The 19447-nt window shown below is 39.0% G+C and overlaps 1 protein-coding gene and 1 non-coding gene across 2 annotated transcripts in view; both read right to left on the reverse strand.

The window, feature by feature from the left end:
* The window catches only part of LOC140229605 (uncharacterized), a 54534-nt gene that overhangs the window by 14643 nt on the left and 20444 nt on the right, over positions 1–19447 (reverse strand). The window contains exons 10-21 of the mRNA XM_072309849.1: positions 15890–16004; positions 14943–15049; positions 14188–14286; positions 13442–13514; positions 12737–12834; positions 11449–11650; positions 9910–10122; positions 8338–8642; positions 6490–6660; positions 2373–2498; positions 1590–1706; positions 1000–1167 (exon numbers count right to left, since the gene is read on the reverse strand). Coding sequence (XP_072165950.1) covers positions 1000–1167; positions 1590–1706; positions 2373–2498; positions 6490–6660; positions 8338–8642; positions 9910–10122; positions 11449–11650; positions 12737–12834; positions 13442–13514; positions 14188–14286; positions 14943–15049; positions 15890–16004 — 1794 coding nt within the window. The remainder of the gene's footprint in view (positions 1–999; positions 1168–1589; positions 1707–2372; positions 2499–6489; positions 6661–8337; positions 8643–9909; positions 10123–11448; positions 11651–12736; positions 12835–13441; positions 13515–14187; positions 14287–14942; positions 15050–15889; positions 16005–19447) is intronic.
* Trnas-gga (transfer RNA serine (anticodon GGA)) lies at positions 13165–13237 on the reverse strand. Its single transcript has one exon. It is a non-coding gene; the product is annotated as a tRNA-Ser (tRNA).

A 19447-nucleotide genomic window follows, 5' to 3' on the forward strand; every position in this document is an offset into this window, starting at 1 on the left:
TTTGTTTGAACCCGTTGAGGATGGGCTGATTTTGCTACAACACAAATTTCCCAAAGACATCTGCCCGAGTATGGGGACTTGTCCTCAACTGGTTGATTTTCTGCTGAGAGAAAACCATGAGGTATAAAGTGCTGTGGAAAGGTATATGTAATGTCTGAAATCTGGTGCCACTTTCACAGAAATGACAAGCCGCCTTTTCTGGACAGTAATTTCTCAGAACACATACACCGTATATGTGACCCTGCACCTCAAAACAAACAAAAAGTCACCAGACATGAATTTTTAGTTAAGACCATATTCTGAAAGAGCAGACTTTCAGCTTGAAAATGATGTACAATGTATAACTCAAATCAAATGGACTCTCCTAACCTATCTAAATATTGGAAAGAAAGCACAAACTCAGGAAAAGTGTGAACGGAGAAAAGATGCTCTGAAGTACAGTGTCTATTCATGCGCTTAATCTTTACCAAACCGTGCTGGCTGTGCGATGGATGGGACAAAAAACAGGATGTAAACCATCAGAGTAACAACAATGAAGGGATTATCAGATTAAACTGAAATTGAGCATGCCTCATTAACACATTCTGTCCATAATTGATTCCAACTTTCAAAGCAGTAGCGCTATCCTATCAAAAGTTATTAGAGTTGAAAGTGAAGAGTGTGGACAAGGTTTTTCAGAAATGAAAAAGGGATTCTAAAGACACACCTAATCACACTATTCTCCCGAAAATAATCGAGATAAACTGCTAAAAAACACACTTTCCTGCCCGTTTTATGATACCAAATTTTAGCATGATGTAAAAGAAGACCTGCTCTTTCAGAAAATATGAAAAAGTCAAGTTCGCTAGGTTGACCCATTTCACTTGTTTTCAGTCCTCACGCAAAATCAGTGTGTGCGACTTTATGTTCGTTTTGAGGTGCACGGTCACATATTTTCTCTCAAGAATTTGTATCCTACCAAGAATTACCACCCTGGAAACAAGAGCTCCAATCTCTCACCTTTTTGTGGGAGGAAAAGTAGTCATCTATGGCGTTAAAATATTCCTGACGACCAATGTAGACACGCCTCCTCGCCTCGGCAAATGCTAAGTGTGCCTCCCTCTCTTGTTCAAGGTGAGTAAGGTTGGTTCCAGGGGGAAAGTCTTCATCGATGCACTGCTTCAGATCCTTGAATACAAACACATAAATAAACATACATACATTAACAATGATGAAAAATAAATCCCAAGAATGGTATCATAAAAGCACACATGAACACAAAAAAAGTAGCACACACTATCTGCGAGATGAAATCTACATTACACAGAAATTCATTTCCAAAAGAGTAAATATTGTACACGATGACATTTCACTAATGCAGTGTCCTTAGTGTGTAGCTTCCTCCCCTCCCCCCACATGATATCTTTGTGCTGCACTTGTACAACTCTCCACAGCTGTACAAAGAGCTTTTCTTGGATGTCACATACAATTCAAACATCCGCACAAGGCTGGCACAGGAGGTGGACAGTACTCTTTACTTCTTCAATGGCATCACTCCAATACACGTACATGAGGGTGTGGACTTTCATAGATACCCAGACTGTACTTACTTCTCTTATCATGGCTGAAGCATCAAGGGCGCCCTCAAATACCTTGCACGGGTAGCCAGAGCTGAGAATTGTCTCCCTGAGCTGTTGCTGCCGGTCAAAGTGCCACTGCGTCTCCTCCTGAACAGTGACGGTGACGCCGAGAATGGGTTAAATGATAATAAAAACAATTATGAGTGTTTGTAAAGTGATGGAACTACTTATCTGGGTTCTCAAAGTGCATTACATTGCATGAAGTGCAGTAGAGTGCATGATGGAACTACAAGAACCATCAATAAAGAAGTGCGGTATAAAACAGTACAGCGAATAAAAACAAAGGATAATAAAAATTTATTAAAATTTTATAGTTATCATATGATTTCATAAAATAAAAATTTTATGAAATCATACGATAATTTGAGGTCTCTAAAATGGTGTTTTCTTTGGGGGTAAATTCAAGGTGGTCACATAAAGCAGTGTGCATATTCAGAAAGGTGGTCACAATGAAAAACAAACAAACACAAAACAACAACAACAACAACAAACAAACCTCTGTTATTTTCTACCATACGCAGGTAATATGTTGTTTGAAGGTTTGAGGTTTGACGCAGGTAATGGTTCACAAGCTCTGGAAATGCAACATAAACATTGTGCGGCCAACAGTGATGTGTTAAATCTATGAGTGAATTTGAAGTGGCATGAAATGCATCTAGGACATTTTACATTCTACTTTGACCTTCAACCCCTATGACCCAGACACAGGGATTAAAGGTTACGTCTTTCAGCTGAGTGAAGCAGCCGACTCACCTTGGCTTCCTTGTCTTCTGCTGGGGGCAATTCATCCCTCTTAACTCGTGACTGCCGGACGTAAAACCTGACGCGATCCTTTCGGATGTCCACATGGGGCCTCATGGCTCCATGCAAAACCTCCAGCTGTGAGAGAGAGAGAGAGAGAGAGAGAGAGAGAAAGAGAAGATGTTATGGTGATCAGAGGTTACAGGATGGAAAGGCATGCTGGGTTTGTTTGTACTTCAACATCTGACCATGGAAGTATAGAAATCAAGTTTGGGGAAATCCAATTTTGTTGATAAAGACTTGGGCTTCTGGTAGGCCTACATCTTGAGAGTTTGTGTATTTTAGATAACATGTGAGGAAAAAAATAAAACAATTGAGGAATGATCTCAAAATGCACATTCAGCTGTCATAGCATTCCAGTCATTCAGTAAAATCAGAAGACAACGAAGAATTACTACTACAGTGAAACCCCGTTATAACGAGGTCCGTGGGACCGGCGATATTACCTCGTTATAACCGGTACCTCGTTTTAACCGTACGCATCAAAACAAAGAAAAACATAAGCACGACGTCATAATATACCCAACAATGAAAGTTAAGAACATCCTTTGCGTTGTTATTACACAATTATGGATCATTACTATCGAGAGAATAAAGGGAAATTATTTGTGAATTAGGCGAAAAAGTCAGGGTTGAAATAGGTTAATTCTTTATTTTTCTTCCGAAAATCTCTTCGCATAATAGTGCACGTTATGTTCTTGAAGTATAGGCCTATATTATATCAAAATCACATTGTATAAAATGCGTTGTTTACCGTAACTTGCGAGGTATTTTTACGCTGTTGGTGTCAAGCGGGAATGCGATAATTTCATGAATCATTTCGGCTGTATTCTTATACAATGTATGATCGTTGCGCCCGAAAGGATTAAAATGCGTTGTTTATTTTCTTCTGAAAATCTCTTAGCGTGTTGTACATCCGTTCTTGAAAAATAAGCGACAGGATTGAATTTAGAAGGTTGTGATCCTTTTTACGCAGATCTGTTCCTCATAGACAATTCTGAAAGAAAGAAAATCTTTATTGTGAAACGCGTTGTTAAAATTGTGATAATGAACAAACCCAGATCTATTTAAATTGTTAAATGCGTTTGTTTCTTTTTCTGAACAACGACTAAGTAGCTTAACATGCGTTATTCAACTATTTTTACGCTACTGTCAACCGGCGAGATCGCGATGATTTCAGAGTAACATTCGTGCGTTGTTTAGCATAACTTGCGGGGTATTTTTACGCTGTTGGTGCCCAGCGGGAATGCGATGATTTCATGAATCATTTCGGCTGTAATCTTATATAATGTATGTTCGTTGCACCCGAAGGGATTAAAGATGCGTTGTTCATTTTCTTCCGAAAATCTCTTCGCGTTTTGTACATCCGTGCTTGAAAAATAAGCGCCAGGATTGAATTTAGAAGGTTGTGATCCTTTTTACGCAAATCTGTTACTCGTAGACCATTTTGAAAGAAAGATTGTTTAATCTTAATTGGGAAATGCGTTGTTAAAATTGTGATAATGAACAAACCCAGATCTATTCAAATTGTTAAATACGTTTGTTTCTTCTTCTGAACACCGATTAAGTAGGTAAACATGCTTTATTCAACTATATTTTTACGCTACTGTCATCCGGCGAGATCGCGATGATTTCAGAGTAACATTCGTGCGTCGTTTACCGTAACTTGCGAGGTTATTTTACGCTGTTGGTGCCCAGCGGGAATGCGATGATTTCATGAATCATTTCGGCTGTAATCTCATACAATGTATTATCGTTGCGCCCGAAAGGATTAAAGATGCGTTCTTTATCATCTGCCGAAAATCCCTTCGCATTGTATCCATCCGTTCTTAAAAAAATTGCGACAGGATTGCGTTATTCAACTATTTTAACGCTACTGTCACCAGGCGAGATCGCGATTTCATTAATTATTTCGGCTATAATCATACACTCATATTTGCTAACCAGCAAAAGAACTGAAGTCAGGACTACAAATGGAAAGGATATAATGTTGAGTTGAACACGCATTCGAATTTCCATATTTGCCACGAGTGTCGGAGTTATACATGAAAAGTTTTTGAGTGCGTTATCTTTTTTCCCTTGTTGCGCTGTGGTCTGACCTATAACATTACGCACGCGTGTGATCTCGCGAAAAAGAAAATCGAGTGATTACGTTTAATAATTTAGTAGGAACATCGAATGGCATTAATGTGTTGTTTTTTGCGTGGTTTAGAAGAAAACATGGAAGGAACCGTTCTCTGCAAAACGTGAAAAAGACATGGATAGCGTGAATTCGATTTTCAATGTTTCATTTGTCTCGTGTTTGAAAAGCGGCAAGTCAAGAAATGGTACCTCGTTACATCCGATCAAATTTCTTATGTTTTTCTTTATCACGATGCGCCGAAAAAGTCCTCGTTATAACCGGAATCTCGTTATAACCGAACTCGTTATAACCGGTTCGTTCTGCCATAGGTTTACACGCAAAGGAAAACGGGACCGACGCGATCACCTCGTTATAAGCGGTTCCTCGTTATAACCGAACTCGTTATAACGGGGTTTCACTGTACTACCACTACTACTACTACTACTACCACTATTACCACTACTACTATGACTACTACTACTACTACTAAACTACTACTACAACAACTAATGATGATGATAATATCACAGGGTTCATACTCTTTCTCATGAATTAAATTCCATTTTAACCAGAATTCCACGACCTTTCCCTGACTTTTACACAATTCTTTTTTTAACAAAATTTGATCTCAAACCAAAGCGAAGCAATGGGAATACATACACCTCTCACACAAACAACAGATGAACTTCTATAATTTTTGCAATTCCATGACTTTCCATGACCTTTTGATGGAAATATCAGTTTTTCATGACTTTCAAGGACTGGAAAAAGACTAGACTAAATTCCATGTCTTTCCTGGGGGGCGTTTCATGAAGGAACTTGTCGGATAAAATATCTGACAAGTCAATTATATCCGACAAGTTTGGAGAAATTCTTTAGTCTGATTGGCTGATTTCTCTGAACTTGTCGGATATAATTGACTTGTCGGACATTTTATCCGACAAGTTCCTTCATGAAACGCCCCCCAGGTTTTCCATGACCTGTATGAACCCTGATATCAACATCATTTTAACTGAAACTAGAAATGTCGCTATGGCGACTGGTATGCCTCCGCCATAATGCATGGTTCTCCTAATAGGTCTACAGTACATGTGGACAATGTGTGATTACATTTTCACAAAATTGGCAAAATATTAAAATGACAAGTTTGTCACAAATGTGTTGAATGTTCACCTTCCTTGACCTAGGTTTAATTGGATGAATAGGAGAGCATGTATTTAAAGATTTAAGAACTTTAACTTGACTTTGATCCATTCATAAGTTTATGGAGTAAGACAGTTGGGATGTGGACAGGACATCACTTAACCCATTATTTGACCATTAATCCAAAAAAAGTCATTTTCACCAAAATTGCAGATACAAGGTTTTGTCACCCCAGCGACGATATATACTATGTTCCATGAAGATACCTTGAACAATTTCCAAGGTACAGAGAAAAAAGTGAAATTTTAATATTTTTACTTTACCTTTTGACCTTTGACCTCATGACCCCAAACTTTCACCATAGAATCTTAATTGGGTAATACATGCATACACTAAGTTTCAAGAAAATATCTTCAGCCAATGCATAGATATGGAGGAAATAGTGAAATTTTACATATTTGACCTTGACCTTTTGATCTTTGACCTTGAGCATGTGCACCCAAAAGTTGATAGGCACAACTTCACCCCCTAATACACATACATGTCAAGTTTCATTAGGATACCTCAAAAGATTTTTTAGTTATGCTTGCCACAAAATTCATTACGGACAGACGGACGGAAGGACGGATGGACGGACAACCCAAAAACATAATGCCTCCGGCACCACTTCGTGGCGGAGGCATAAAAATATCAAAATATACGTGTAGTTCTTGGGAACTAGCTGAATTTTAACAAACAGTTGTAGGATCTTGGAAAGATGTACATAACAGGTTTAACCAAGATAAAACACAGTGAAGTCCACACCTGGGTCACACTGCTCCCATAGCGGTATGCGTCAATCCAAGACAGCTCGCGGTGATTCTCTTGGGCATAGTCAAAGCTCTTGTTCAGGGTGTCATCCGGTTTCTCTTCCTTCTGACTCCAGCCGAATCGGTCGCCCACCAAGCAGATGAAATATGGCCGGCACTTGTCAATCTGAGGATAAAATTTTGAAGAAATGCTTTGAGTAACAGAAAAAGAGACTATATGCATCTGCCTATGAAGTGATTGCCATCATTTCTTTCATCCGTATCCGGGCAATTACCCCCGGAGGGCAATTACCCCCCGGCCAAATACTGGTCAGTGGTAAGGTAAGAGTAAAGATTAGGGTTAGGAGTTTGGGTGAGGGTTAGGGTTAGGTTCAGGATTAGGATTAGGATTAGGGCCAGGGGAAGGGTGCGGGGTAATTGCCCAGGGGGTAATTGCCCTAGACCCCTTTCATCTAGCACCTCTCCTTCACAGTTGTTTAATAACACATCATTATCCAAGCTACTGGATTTAACCTCATCCCTGCAAATGCACTGTACCCACTCCCTTGGTAGTATTCAAGTTGGGCCAATTACTTCATGAAGCACAAGGGCTATTAAACCATGATAGATGAATATAGCTTACTACTGGGTACCCCATCTACACGATGTACACATCTGGGTAGATTAGCTCTGTGGATATCCCATGTACAATGTAATGCCCCATTTTCACACAGGGTCAAGGGCAGGAGCGCTTCTGAAGCACTCTGATATATGCATGTCTTGAAATGTTATATAAAATTTGTTCATACAGAGAGTGACTGCCTGCTGAGACCAATACATCACAAAGTGGCTGAGAGAGGTATACATATGTAGCTGTCATTGTAATGGTGACACAACATTTGCTCTGGGACTATGTATTTTTGCAAAGGACTTTAGGGTTAGGGTTGTGATAGGGTTTTAGGTTTAGTTTGATGTGAGGATTAGGATTAGGGTAAGGGTTATTTCTATGGGTGCATTCGTATATGTAGCATTTATAATGTATGTTTGGCTTTAAAGGGGATGGCTTGTAACTGATCAGTGGGAATCAGTGGGAATGCTGGGCAGGGGATGATTATTCCAATCCTTGTGGGATTCATTTAAGAGTACATTATATCTATTGTTGTGTGAAAATTATTTGCTCCAGAATGGTCTCCTATTCAAGTAATGTGCAATTTAATGTTTCCAGGTTAGCATGCCTGTACAGTAACGGGGCGATTGTTAACATTAAACTGCACATTACTTGAATATGAGACCATTCTGAAGCAAATAATTTTCACACAACAAATGTATTCTTAAATGAATCACACAAGGATTGGAACAATCACCCCCAGCATTCCCACTGATTCCCACTGATCAGTTACTAGCCATCCCCTTTAATAGTATGCAGATATTTCATGGGAGTAATTGTCACAAGAGCAATTATGTCATGGAACCCATATTAACATTTGCTCACAGGGGAACTTGGAGCACATGCAAAGTGCATACTGGGTACTACTTCCAAAGTACTTGAAAACCTAGCCTCATGAGGGGTGTAATCTCAGAGCACTTTTAGAGCCTCTTCACTTGCCCACACAGAGTTTAGTGTTCTTTAGGAGTGCCCTTGGAGTACTCCAAATGCCTTGTATATTAAAGGTACTTTGTACTCACTTGGTCTAATATTAGCTTGTCTAACATATCGTTTCACACCAATAAGCTAAACCCATTTGGTACACACAGGATTACACCATGTGAACGCGCCGTCAGCAAAGCAAAAGATTTGACCCCATATGAATGCAATGTGACCTAAAAGCTGGTGGGACAGAAGGAAGTTGGGACCACATCTTACCTCTCGGAGGCAGATGGCAATCGTCTTCCCATCCTGGGTGTCCTTCTCCGTGATGCCCCAGCGGAGGTCGACGTAGGTGAAGAAGACGCCGCGGTCCAGGCACAGCCGGTTGACCTCGCGGAACACCTTCTTTATGATCAGCTCCCGCTCCTCGCCAAAGTCACGGAAGGTGCTGGAGACGAAGACGCGAATCTCCCGCTTGCCGAGGCGCGTGGCGATCCTGCCTGGCTGGAAGTCACCTGGAGTGGTGTTAAAAGCTACGGCAGCTTCCTGGGCTTGAGACTTCTTTTTGGGTTTCTCGTGTTCTTTAAAGTGGATGATGAATTACAAGTGCATCCAAACATTAGAAGCTGAAGGGTTTATATTACGTGTATATGTCACTTATCAGTACTTAGACACTCTAAAGCAAGCACCTTTGAATGTTAATATCTCACAATCATAGGTAGGACTACAATAAGTGTGTATATCATTGTCTCATACTATTAGCATATTATATTAGACAATTAGATTGACTGACAACATCCTACGTTTATAGTGATTATATCAAACAAAATCATATTCCTTTTTTACTTCTTCTCAGACAATTTTTTTGGGGGGATTGAATGGGAAATTACATAAAGTTTAATTACGTACATGTAGATATGTTTAATAGCTTTGAGCACACCACAATTGGCAGCATACGTGTGAATACAGTCAGATACATGTTTGCATATAGCTAGTCTATGTAGGCATTATTTTCAGCTTGGTCTATATACTGAATTTTTCTCATGGTAATATCCAGTATAATCATATTACAATGTTATTCATAATGCACACTATATACTTTGTACCACTCTGGTTGCATCACAAAGATTTGTGAAGGTGGTCTGGAAAGCTTGTAGTGTCTTGTTAATCGTACAGCTATAAACAGGTCTGCAGTATAATGGTGCAGATTGCTGTTGACATAGATATAGGTATGTGAGACTATTTGAAGAGTTTGTTTGCAAAAACCGATAAGTCCATATTTGTCAAATGGAGATATTTGCGATTAAAGGTCAAGAAAAACAAAGAGAATAATAAGAAAATTTTTGCTTTTTTTGACCATAACTTCAAAAATGTACCTTTATTTGTAGTGACCAATATATCATTTAAAAGGTATTATTTTGTACTTTACGACAGAGACCGTACTTCAAAATCTTCAAAAATGGACTTATCGGTTTTTGCAAACAAACTCTTCATTTATAGTTGTCAGGCTGGCCACATCCTATAATAATAATAATAATAGCTGGTTTTTATATAGCGCATTTCACACACTTCAGGGTTTTAATGCGCTTTACAGACTATTATTACCCCGGTCATTGGATACATTATTTCCAACCAGCACTAACAGTGCTCATTCTCCACTCCCTGGGGAGCATTCCAGCCAGTCGCAGCCATTTTTACAGGCGCGCACATGCTGATCAACCAACATAAGCTTTCTCATCCTACCGGGTACCCATTTATACTCCTGGGTGGAGAGCAGCAATGTGGATAAAGTGCCTTGCTGAAGGGCAAACGTGTCGGGCTTGGCATGGGCTCGAACATCCTACCTACCTTTCTGTGAGGATATATCATCAAGGGCACTCTTGTGTTTTGCAACCAGCTGGTTCAAGAAGGTGGTGATATCGCGACCACGGTTTTCCTCGGACATAGTCTCGACATCATCAAAGATGTCATCGTTTGCAGGGCTGATCTCATTCTTGACCCGCACGAAGCCAGCTGACATCCGTGTCCCGAAGTGGCCACCCCAGTACTTGTCATCTTTGCCTGTGTCAGGACATTTAAAATTTGTTGATTCTTTGTTATGGCGTCAGAGAATTACAATTGAATTTTTACAACAAACAAACAGTTTTTACCTTTTGGTATGTTAGTTTAACCTATTGAGGACAAATCCCAAGAAAACTTGGGTTGGAGTCTATGGGAAATGCATGTTACAGCAAAATCAGCCCATCCTCAATGGGTTAATATCTATAGACATGTAGCTCTGAACTATGATGCAATGGCAAAAAGGAAATCTGCTTCAGCTCATTCCTAGCATGGATACAGGTAGGTTATAATTGCTGGGTTACAAGAAAAAAAAAAAAAAGAATGTATGAGATGATGATCATACAAATTTTGGAGAATCCTGGATTGATGTCTTTCTTTTATCTTTATTTTTTAGCTTAACCTTAACTAGGCTGGGGGGGCTCCGAGGCCCCCCCTCGACGTTTCGCGCGATGTATCGCTATCGCGAAAAGCTATCGCCGCGATGTTTCATGACTTTTTTCTTTCAAGTCTCCCGCATCTTTTGACACCAAATTTGCGATGCCCGGGTGCGCAGTTCTTAAGTTGCGCATAAATATGTACGTGCATGTCAGACCAAAAATTGCTCAAAAACGTGAATTTGTGTAAAATTTCAATGCAAACTGTGTTTACAAGCAAATTTCATAAAAGCATGATTATTTTGGGGTTTTATTGAGTAAAATCAATAAATAACAAATTTTCTTGTTCGGAACAATGTCATGGACAAATTTCATCGCAAAAGCAATGAAAGACATAAAGTTGAAAAAAACAAAGAAATACATAAGAAATTTAAAAAACAATAAAATACTTAGGAAATTTTTTCTGATTGCACAATTTTTTTTCTCTTACATTTGCTAAGGACACTAAAAAGAATATCTACACAAAAAATGTGCCTGTTTTGAGCTTTATTTAGTGATTTATAACTAATTGTCTGATTTCATTCATCATTATGCATAAATTAGCATAATTCAGCATAAATGATAATTTTAAAAAAGATTAACTTCATGGTACTTTAGATTACGTCATAGGCAATGTGTGTGCCAATTTTCGTCGCGATCGCACAGTCGATGGCCGAGATTTGGAGGGGGGCCTGGGAGGCCCCCCCTCCCCCCCCCCCCCCCCCCCCCCCCCCCCAGCCGTATCATCTACCTAAATAGCCCGGCCTAGTTAGGTTTAAACCTTGATATTATAGACACACATATCTTCAGTCTCCCAGCTGTAGCATAACAGTCGAATAGAAGCAAAAAAGGCAGCCACCATCTCCACAATGTTTTGCAATACACATGTGCATTCCATTTTCATTTCCTGTACCTGAACTCTCAAAGGTGATGATGCGAACGCCGGGACCATAGTCCCGGAAGTTGAAGCTTTCCCGGATCCAGCCGGACTTTGAGATGCTCCCTTTCATCCCGGTTGACTGCTTGGAGATCACCTCACCGTTGGCGTCCGACAGATACACAGTGAAGGAGTAGTAACCGCCCTGGTTGCAGCCCTCATGAAAAGATTCTCCCACCTTAATGGGGAGGAATTCCAGACAATTTTCATAATTTCATATCATGTAGTACACAAATCTACTGCTCCATGTATAGATTTGTTGAGTTTATTAGTTCCTAGATCTGAGAAACCAATACTCTGAAAAAAACCCCAAACAAACAGCACTGAACAAAGATGATGAAATGGTGGCAGGAGGCTCACAAAGTTCAGAAGTGTAGAAGACAAATTCCATCACAGTACAGCATGCTTAGCAAGTTCACCTGTGTAGAATTTATGCATGCTTTCTTCTTTTGTTCTGCTGCCTTGAGACCCTACTCATGCATGCCTATGGTGAGTTGTAAGTTGTTACCAATTTTGACAACATTCTCATTCCTTACCCAATCACTATAAATTCTGAAAGTCTGTGCCCAGTATTACCAATTTATAGTTATTAAAATGTAAAAATCTAAAATTCATCTGGAGGTCTCCTTTATTAAGCCACAGACCGAATGAATTGTGGAAGGCCGACCCAAGAGACCATGAATACGTTTTTTGTTGGAGCACTACAACAGCAGCAGCAGGGAATGAAACACTGAAAGGAAATGTTCAACTGAAATATTCAAGTTATAACAAAAATATACATGGACACAAACACACACATATGACGAACTTAAGGATATAGGTTTCAAGGTTTGTAATCTATGCTTGCGCAGTAATCTTTCTCCTGTTTCACCTTTAATTGTACCTAACTGGCACTCGGCACATCTGTTGGATAGAATTCTTTGCCAGCTGGTACTATTATTGGGGAAACCACTTACTGTCTGTGAGTGGGGATTGTGCCAGCATGCTAATCTTCCAGTGTATTTACTCTGCAGTTGTAAAATACTGTCGCACTGCTGTGTTAGAATTGGTTTGGCAGGCATTAGCCCGAATGCTAGTGAAACAGCAAAGCAAGTGACAACTACGTATGTATGTTGGCATATAAAGGGTTGAATACAGATACTTGCTGTATGAATCAACGCTCATATAATAATACATCTGCTGTTTGTGGCATCCTGAAAAGTAGCACATCTCAGCTCGGTTTGCATGGCAACTATCATTTGTACTGGTATCCACTGTGTAGTACCTGGATTTCTGGGGCACTGTCCAGATGTTTCTCAGAGAAGTGCTGGGTGAGGTCAATATCCTGTGACTTGGTACACTGCATGAAAGACGTCACAAACACTGGGGGCAAGAGAAAAAGGACACTCCCGGTTTTATTAATCAGAGGAAAAGTCCGAATTAACTACCTCTGAAATATACCAGCTCATGACACAAATCAAATTCTCAGGGTTGCAAAAGAGAAACACAAACTTTAACATACTCTTCTCTGTAGCTCCTTTGAAGTACCATATTATAACACATATCAAAGCTTTTTTTTTTTCAAATTTGTGATATTCTTCCGCCAAGATGTTTTCATTGCCACTGATTGACAAATTGCCCTACATCAACATAAATAAGCACTGAATTGATCAGTGTTTTAGTATCAGCCATGATAAAAAATCATGGGTGTACATACTCGAGCAGGATTCGAACCTACGACCTCCTGATCTCCGGACAGGCGTCATCTCCACTAGACCACCGAGCTTCCGCCCGACAGCAAGTGTTGGTTCTAATCCTTATAGCATGCAGCGGGTACTGTCAATCAGTTGCAGGTCAAAGTTTTAGGGTTGCAAAAGGGATACAATAACTTCAACTCACTCTTCTCTGTAGTACGTACCTCTAAAGTACCAGCTGATGAAGCAAATCAAATGTTTAGGGTTGCAAAAGAGACACAAGAACTCCAACTTACTCTTCTCCGTACCATCCCCACCAGCAATTACTTTGAAGTCACCACCATAGTTCCATACTGACATGTTTCCAATCTGTGCAATTTAAAGAGGGAAGATTCACTTAAATGTGGAATTACAGTATGGGATTAAGAAAAAGCAGAAAGGTTAGTAGTTCTCTTAGGATTACACACCAAAAAAAAAAAAAAAAGAAAAAATGTGAGGAAAACTGCACAATCTAATTTAAAACATCTCCTTCAAAACTGATCAATGGTAAAAATTCTGCAACTGATTGACAAATTGCCCTACAGTGACGTAAATTGCCCTACATCAACGTTTATGTCGATGTAGGGCAATTTGTCAATCAATTGCATAAAAACTTCTCAACGGAAGAATTTCATAAATTTAAATGTCAAAATTCTGTTAAATTCAATCTGCTACTTTGTCTAGGGAGGCACTTTGAGCAATTGATGATAATGAAACTGGTACTCAATAGCATTGAGGACTACTTTCATCCCCATTTAGGTTTGAATACCAACTAGAGAAAACAAACATTTTATTTGCTCAATACACCTTCTGCAACAAAGAAACTATCTGATCTGGTTCTGCTCCCAACTTCCTTCATTAAAGCAAGGTACGTACAATTGTAGTGATCTCCATTCTTCAGGCTACCTTATAAGTAGAACATGGTTTGAAAGCGAGTAAAATGTACAGTACACAGTGGTTTATACTCTTTTTCTTTCTTTTTTTCAAATATCAGATAACTGACCTCCCCTGATGCATTCTGCAGAAGGTTTGCCGACCAGCCAGCGATCTTCATCTCCTTCATGACAAAGGATCGACTGATAGGGAGCAGCTTGTCAGCAAGCTAGAAAAAAAAAAAGCAAACATAAACTAACCAAAACCAAAATACAGCAGACCAACAAAGTTAAAGAGTTATGAGACTCCGAAAGTACCTTTCCACTACATGTATAAAAAGGGATGGCATAATCTTAGTTGAGTTTGTGCGATGAAAATCGGTTTTGAAATGGCTGAGATATCCTAAGCAATGTGGTTTAAATAAAAGGTGAGTCCCACCTTTTATTTGGACCTCTTTGTTTTTGGATATCTAAGCCATTTCAAAACAATTTTTCATCAAATCATTTGAATTCTTCTTACAATTGTACAAATATGTATGTTCTTTCTTCATGATCATTTCACGTGAGGTTTCTTATCATCTCACATAAAAAAAAATTGGAAACCTGAAGCCCCATCTCAGCCCAAACTACACCATCCCTTTAAAGTTTTGCTTTTGAATAATAGATCGAGTAAAATTATACAAAGAATGATAGAATCAATGTGATTTCTATAAAATTTTCATTAATATCACTCGTCTTCAGCATCATAAATGAAAAAAAAAACAACAACAAAGTTGCTTCCAACAAAGCAAAAGAAACTGACTATCATCTCTAAGCCCTCTCTAAAAAAAAAAAAGAAAAAAGAAAAAAGATAAAGAAAAAAAAATAAAAGGAGATTTAAATTTACCTCTTGTTTCTTCTTCTTTTCCTCTGTCTTCTCCTCATCAGACAAGCGGGGTTCCACAAAGTTTTTGTCATATACAAGCAGAGCAGATGGCCTGACATCACCACCATCTATGAGAAACATTTAAAAATGATCTGGTTGGTGATTCTCTAATTAAGGCGAAATTTCTTTTGTACACAACTAAAGAAAACTGTTTACCTTGCGTGAGCTTTTGCCTACTGTCTGTCTGACTGTCTGCCTTCAGACAGTTGGAGAAAGCTCACGCAAGGTAAACAGTTTTCTTTGGTTGTGTACAAAAGAAATTTCGCCTTAATTATGGAAATTGACTGTTTCATTTTTTCACACTCAAATCTTAGAATGCAATAAGTGCCCTTCTTGTTCTCAGCTGACAAAATGTGAGCATAATGTAACCTTTGTGCCTGCTTTGTTTTATTATTTCAGCGATTCCTCTATAGACCATGCCATATTCATATCCTCATTGGCAAAGCTTTTATAACTATCTCTCATTTAGGTTTCTGTTTCCTGTGGTGCTAACACATTATTTTTCTTTATTATTATTTTGATCTAAGTATGCTGACCATGTACATACTAACAAGCAAAGGAAATCACTGCTACTGCCATTTTTTTTTTTCAATGATTATTTGATTGTCTGGGGGAGGGGAAGTTGTCCACATGTTTGAATGTGTTCTGCCACTGAGATGTCTGTCTCCATAATGAATATTTCCTTTTTCTTGCCTTGTTTCTTCTTTTTTTTTTCTTTTTTTTTGGGGGGGGGGGGTTTGCTACTGTCAGAATACAAGTACCACCTATCATTGAAATTGCAGGGGGAAAAAGAAAGAGAAATAATAAAAAAAAGACAGGCAAATTCCTTGTTCCAGCATGCTGGCGGTCACTCAATATTGAACTGTTTACTGTGACATACGCACCACTCAAATCAAGGTCTCACTTACTGGTGTTGAAATAGATGCATGTTCCGTCATTTCCTGAGACTGAGAGGGGAACTTCACAAGTTTTACCAGTCAGCCCTTCTACATCATTCCTGATTGCTTTCAGCTGGCTCCGAATCTATAAAGATATCAGACATCATAACCATCCAATGAATACTTTAAATCAAGTTGAATAAGCCACTTACTGCTAACACATTAAAGGACAATTAAAGTCCACCTTCAGAGACATGTGGATTGAGTGAATGCAACAATATTAGTACAGTGCACTCACATTTCAACAAACACGGTTATAATGGAATTCCGGTCACACTGAAATAAAAATTCAGGTCACAACATTATTCTCTCTCTGTTTTTTTTTTTATTTATTATTATTTGTATGGTTATAACAAAATTTCGATATAACAAAAGAAAATTGCCGGCCCCGAGGACTTCGATACAACGGGCGCTCACTGCAGAACGCATCAGATTTGGAGGGAAATCGGACAATCCGTTCAAAAGTTATGAATTTTTGAAGTTTCTGCTCAGTCACTGCTGGATGAGAAGACTACTACAGCTTGTGATGTCACATGTGTAGAACGATATAAAGAAAAAATTCCACATATTTTCACTTTTTCTCGCATAATAAAATGCTTGACTTGCCTCTTTCAGAAGGCAGGGGGAACAATATTACCCTTATGTCAGTGACACGTCAAGGAATTGTGCACTTTTTGCAAAAATTAAAAATTTTGTGAAATTCTCTATATTTTTCTTACATCGTTCTATGTGTGTGACATCATACACTGTAGTAGTCTTCTCATCCAGCAGCAGATGGTCTGATTTTTCCCAAATTTTCACTGATGTGTTCTACTAATATTGCTGCATTTACTGTACTCAATCCACATGTATGTGAAGGTGGACTCATCCTTTAATCAAATAAGATACTTACTTCAGATCGGTCGTGATTTGGCAAAAAGGTGTATGTCTGCCGTTTTACAGCGACTACAAAGCCGAGAAAATCGACTTTAAAGTTTTGGCAGTTTCCTTGACCGTAGAAGCCACCTAAACTGTGCAACGCTCAGGGATTCAATTCCATGATTTAGTATACACTTCAAATTTCATTTCCTGATAATTTTCTTGCATCTAACTTTAAAGAATACTTCAGAATTAGCACTTTTAGCATGTTTAGAGACATACACCTTTTTGCCAAATCACGTTTACAGGGACTGCGACCCACGCTATTTTGGCAAAAAGGTGTATCTTCACATACACCGTAAGAAATCATGCATTTAACTTGGCAAAAAGGTGTATGTATAGAGATACACCTTTTTGCCAAATCACGTTTACAGGGACTGCGACCCACGCTATTTTGGCAAAAAGGTGTATCTTCTCATGCACCGTGAGAAATCGTGCATTTAAGTTGGCAAAAAGGTGTATGTATAGAGATACACCTTTTTGCCAAATTAAACGATAACAAAATATACCAGAAATTTTGTAGGGAGAAGGGTGTATGTGAGACCATTTCTAATCAAATGTTAACTCTTGACAATCTTTACTTCATTATTACAAAAAGATTTAAAAAATAACAATAAAGAAAAATATCAGGATGCACAACTTGTTCATCAAACATAGAAAAATGTGCGCAAATTACAACTCACCCTAGAGTCTAAATATTAACAAAACATGGTCTCATGGATATGCATGGTTAAGGATTACAGCTGAAGAATTTTTCTTCTTCCTTCTCCTCCCTTTTTTCCAAAAACTTCTACTTCCAATGAGATGATTCATCATATTTTTAGCTTTGTGCCCCTTTTTTTCGACAAAATGTTCGTTTGTTTTCTCTACTGAATGCTTTAGCAAACAAAGAGGCAGTTGTTTGCACATCATGTATCTGTTCTTAAAAACGCAGTTATCATGCTGCTCCCAATTTTTGCAATAAATTCAATAAATGTGAAAATTCAGGTAGGATCATTTAACTGTTTGCATCCACTGAGCACTTTGAGCAGTACATCCAAGTATCATTTCCAAAGACATGGACACATCTTTCTCTAGACCTTTGTGTGTAACTGCCACTAAATGTCTGTTAGGTAACAGCCCCATACGCATAGCGTAATGGGTAGCCGATCTTACAGTCACACAGCACACCATTACACTATGTACTAACTATACACAGCCCAGTCGCTGTACATGGTACATGTACGTCGCGACAGGGCTGTACGCGCGCGTCCACCAACCACTAGGAGAGCGACGTAATCGTATTACGATAGCTTTGAATTTTGATACTTAACATCATTTTTGTCACCTCAAACTCAACGAGTATACTTTTCAATATTTACTCTACATCTTATGCTATCAGTATTCAAATGTACGCAATGAAACTTACCGAAATTGATCATCATATCCAGCATGTCCACACCGTACACAATCTGACGTACCATACAGCGACTGGGCTGTGTATAGTTAGGCCTGGCGTGAAAGATTGTGTACGGTGTGGACATGCTGGATATGATGATCAATTTCGGTAAGTTTCATTGCGTACATTTGAATACTGATAGCATAAGATGTAGAGTAAATATTGAAAAGTATACTCGTTGAGTTTGAGGTGACAAAAATGATGTTAAGTATCAAAATTCAAAGCTATCGTAATACGATTACGTCGCTGTCCTAGTGGTTGGTGGTCGCGCGCGTACAGCCCTGTCGCGACGTACCATGTACAGCGACTGGGCTGTGTATAGTTAACTATGTACAGGCTTCTACATGCAGTGCACAGCACGGACAGTGCAGGGATCACTGTCATTTTGAAGCGTAGAGAACTCTCATCCCACAGCCACACTTGCCGGAAAAGCTGTCATTTCAACAGAAATGCTAGATTTTACGAATCTGCGCATCTAATGGCATAGAAGTGGCCATAGAAGTCTAGGACAAACGTTAGATCTGAACTTCTAGATATTAGGTTCTATCTACTCACCGACTAGCAACAAGGAGAAACTTCTGCAGTGCAACGGGCTGCCAGTTTTAAGTCAGGAGCATGGCCCGCCACCGCACCGACCGGTGAAACGGTACACATACATGCCAGCAGCACGTATAAACAACAGAGTATATAATATACACAGAGTATAAAAGATACACCTTTCTGCCTTATCATACTTCGCAACTATAATTCATGATTCATTCGGCAGATGGATGTATCTAAAGATACACCTATCTGCCAAATCTTTAAGCGCTCCCCAGCGTGCGCGGTTAGAGGTGTATCTAGAGATACACCCTTTTGCCAAATCATGTAGTTCTCTATCCTGGTACGTCATTGTACGTCAAGGGTGTATGTAAAGATACACCCTTTTGCCTAATCAAAAGCAGGAAAATTGATAAAATAATACAGAGATAGCCCCAAGTATCTCGGAAACAAATGATCGATGACTTACGAAAGTTGGTCACATGAAAATTTCGGCATCGAAAACCCCCCAAATGGTAAAAACCAAAAACATGATATTTTTCAGACATACACCTTTTTGCCAAATCACGACCGCGATACATCAGTCAAAACTAATTACTAATTACTGACAAGCTTCAGTTGAAATTAAGGAT

This window comes from Diadema setosum, chromosome 6 (genome assembly GCF_964275005.1).
Source record: "Diadema setosum chromosome 6, eeDiaSeto1, whole genome shotgun sequence".
In the NCBI taxonomy this organism is placed as follows: domain Eukaryota; kingdom Metazoa; phylum Echinodermata; class Echinoidea; order Diadematoida; family Diadematidae; genus Diadema; species Diadema setosum.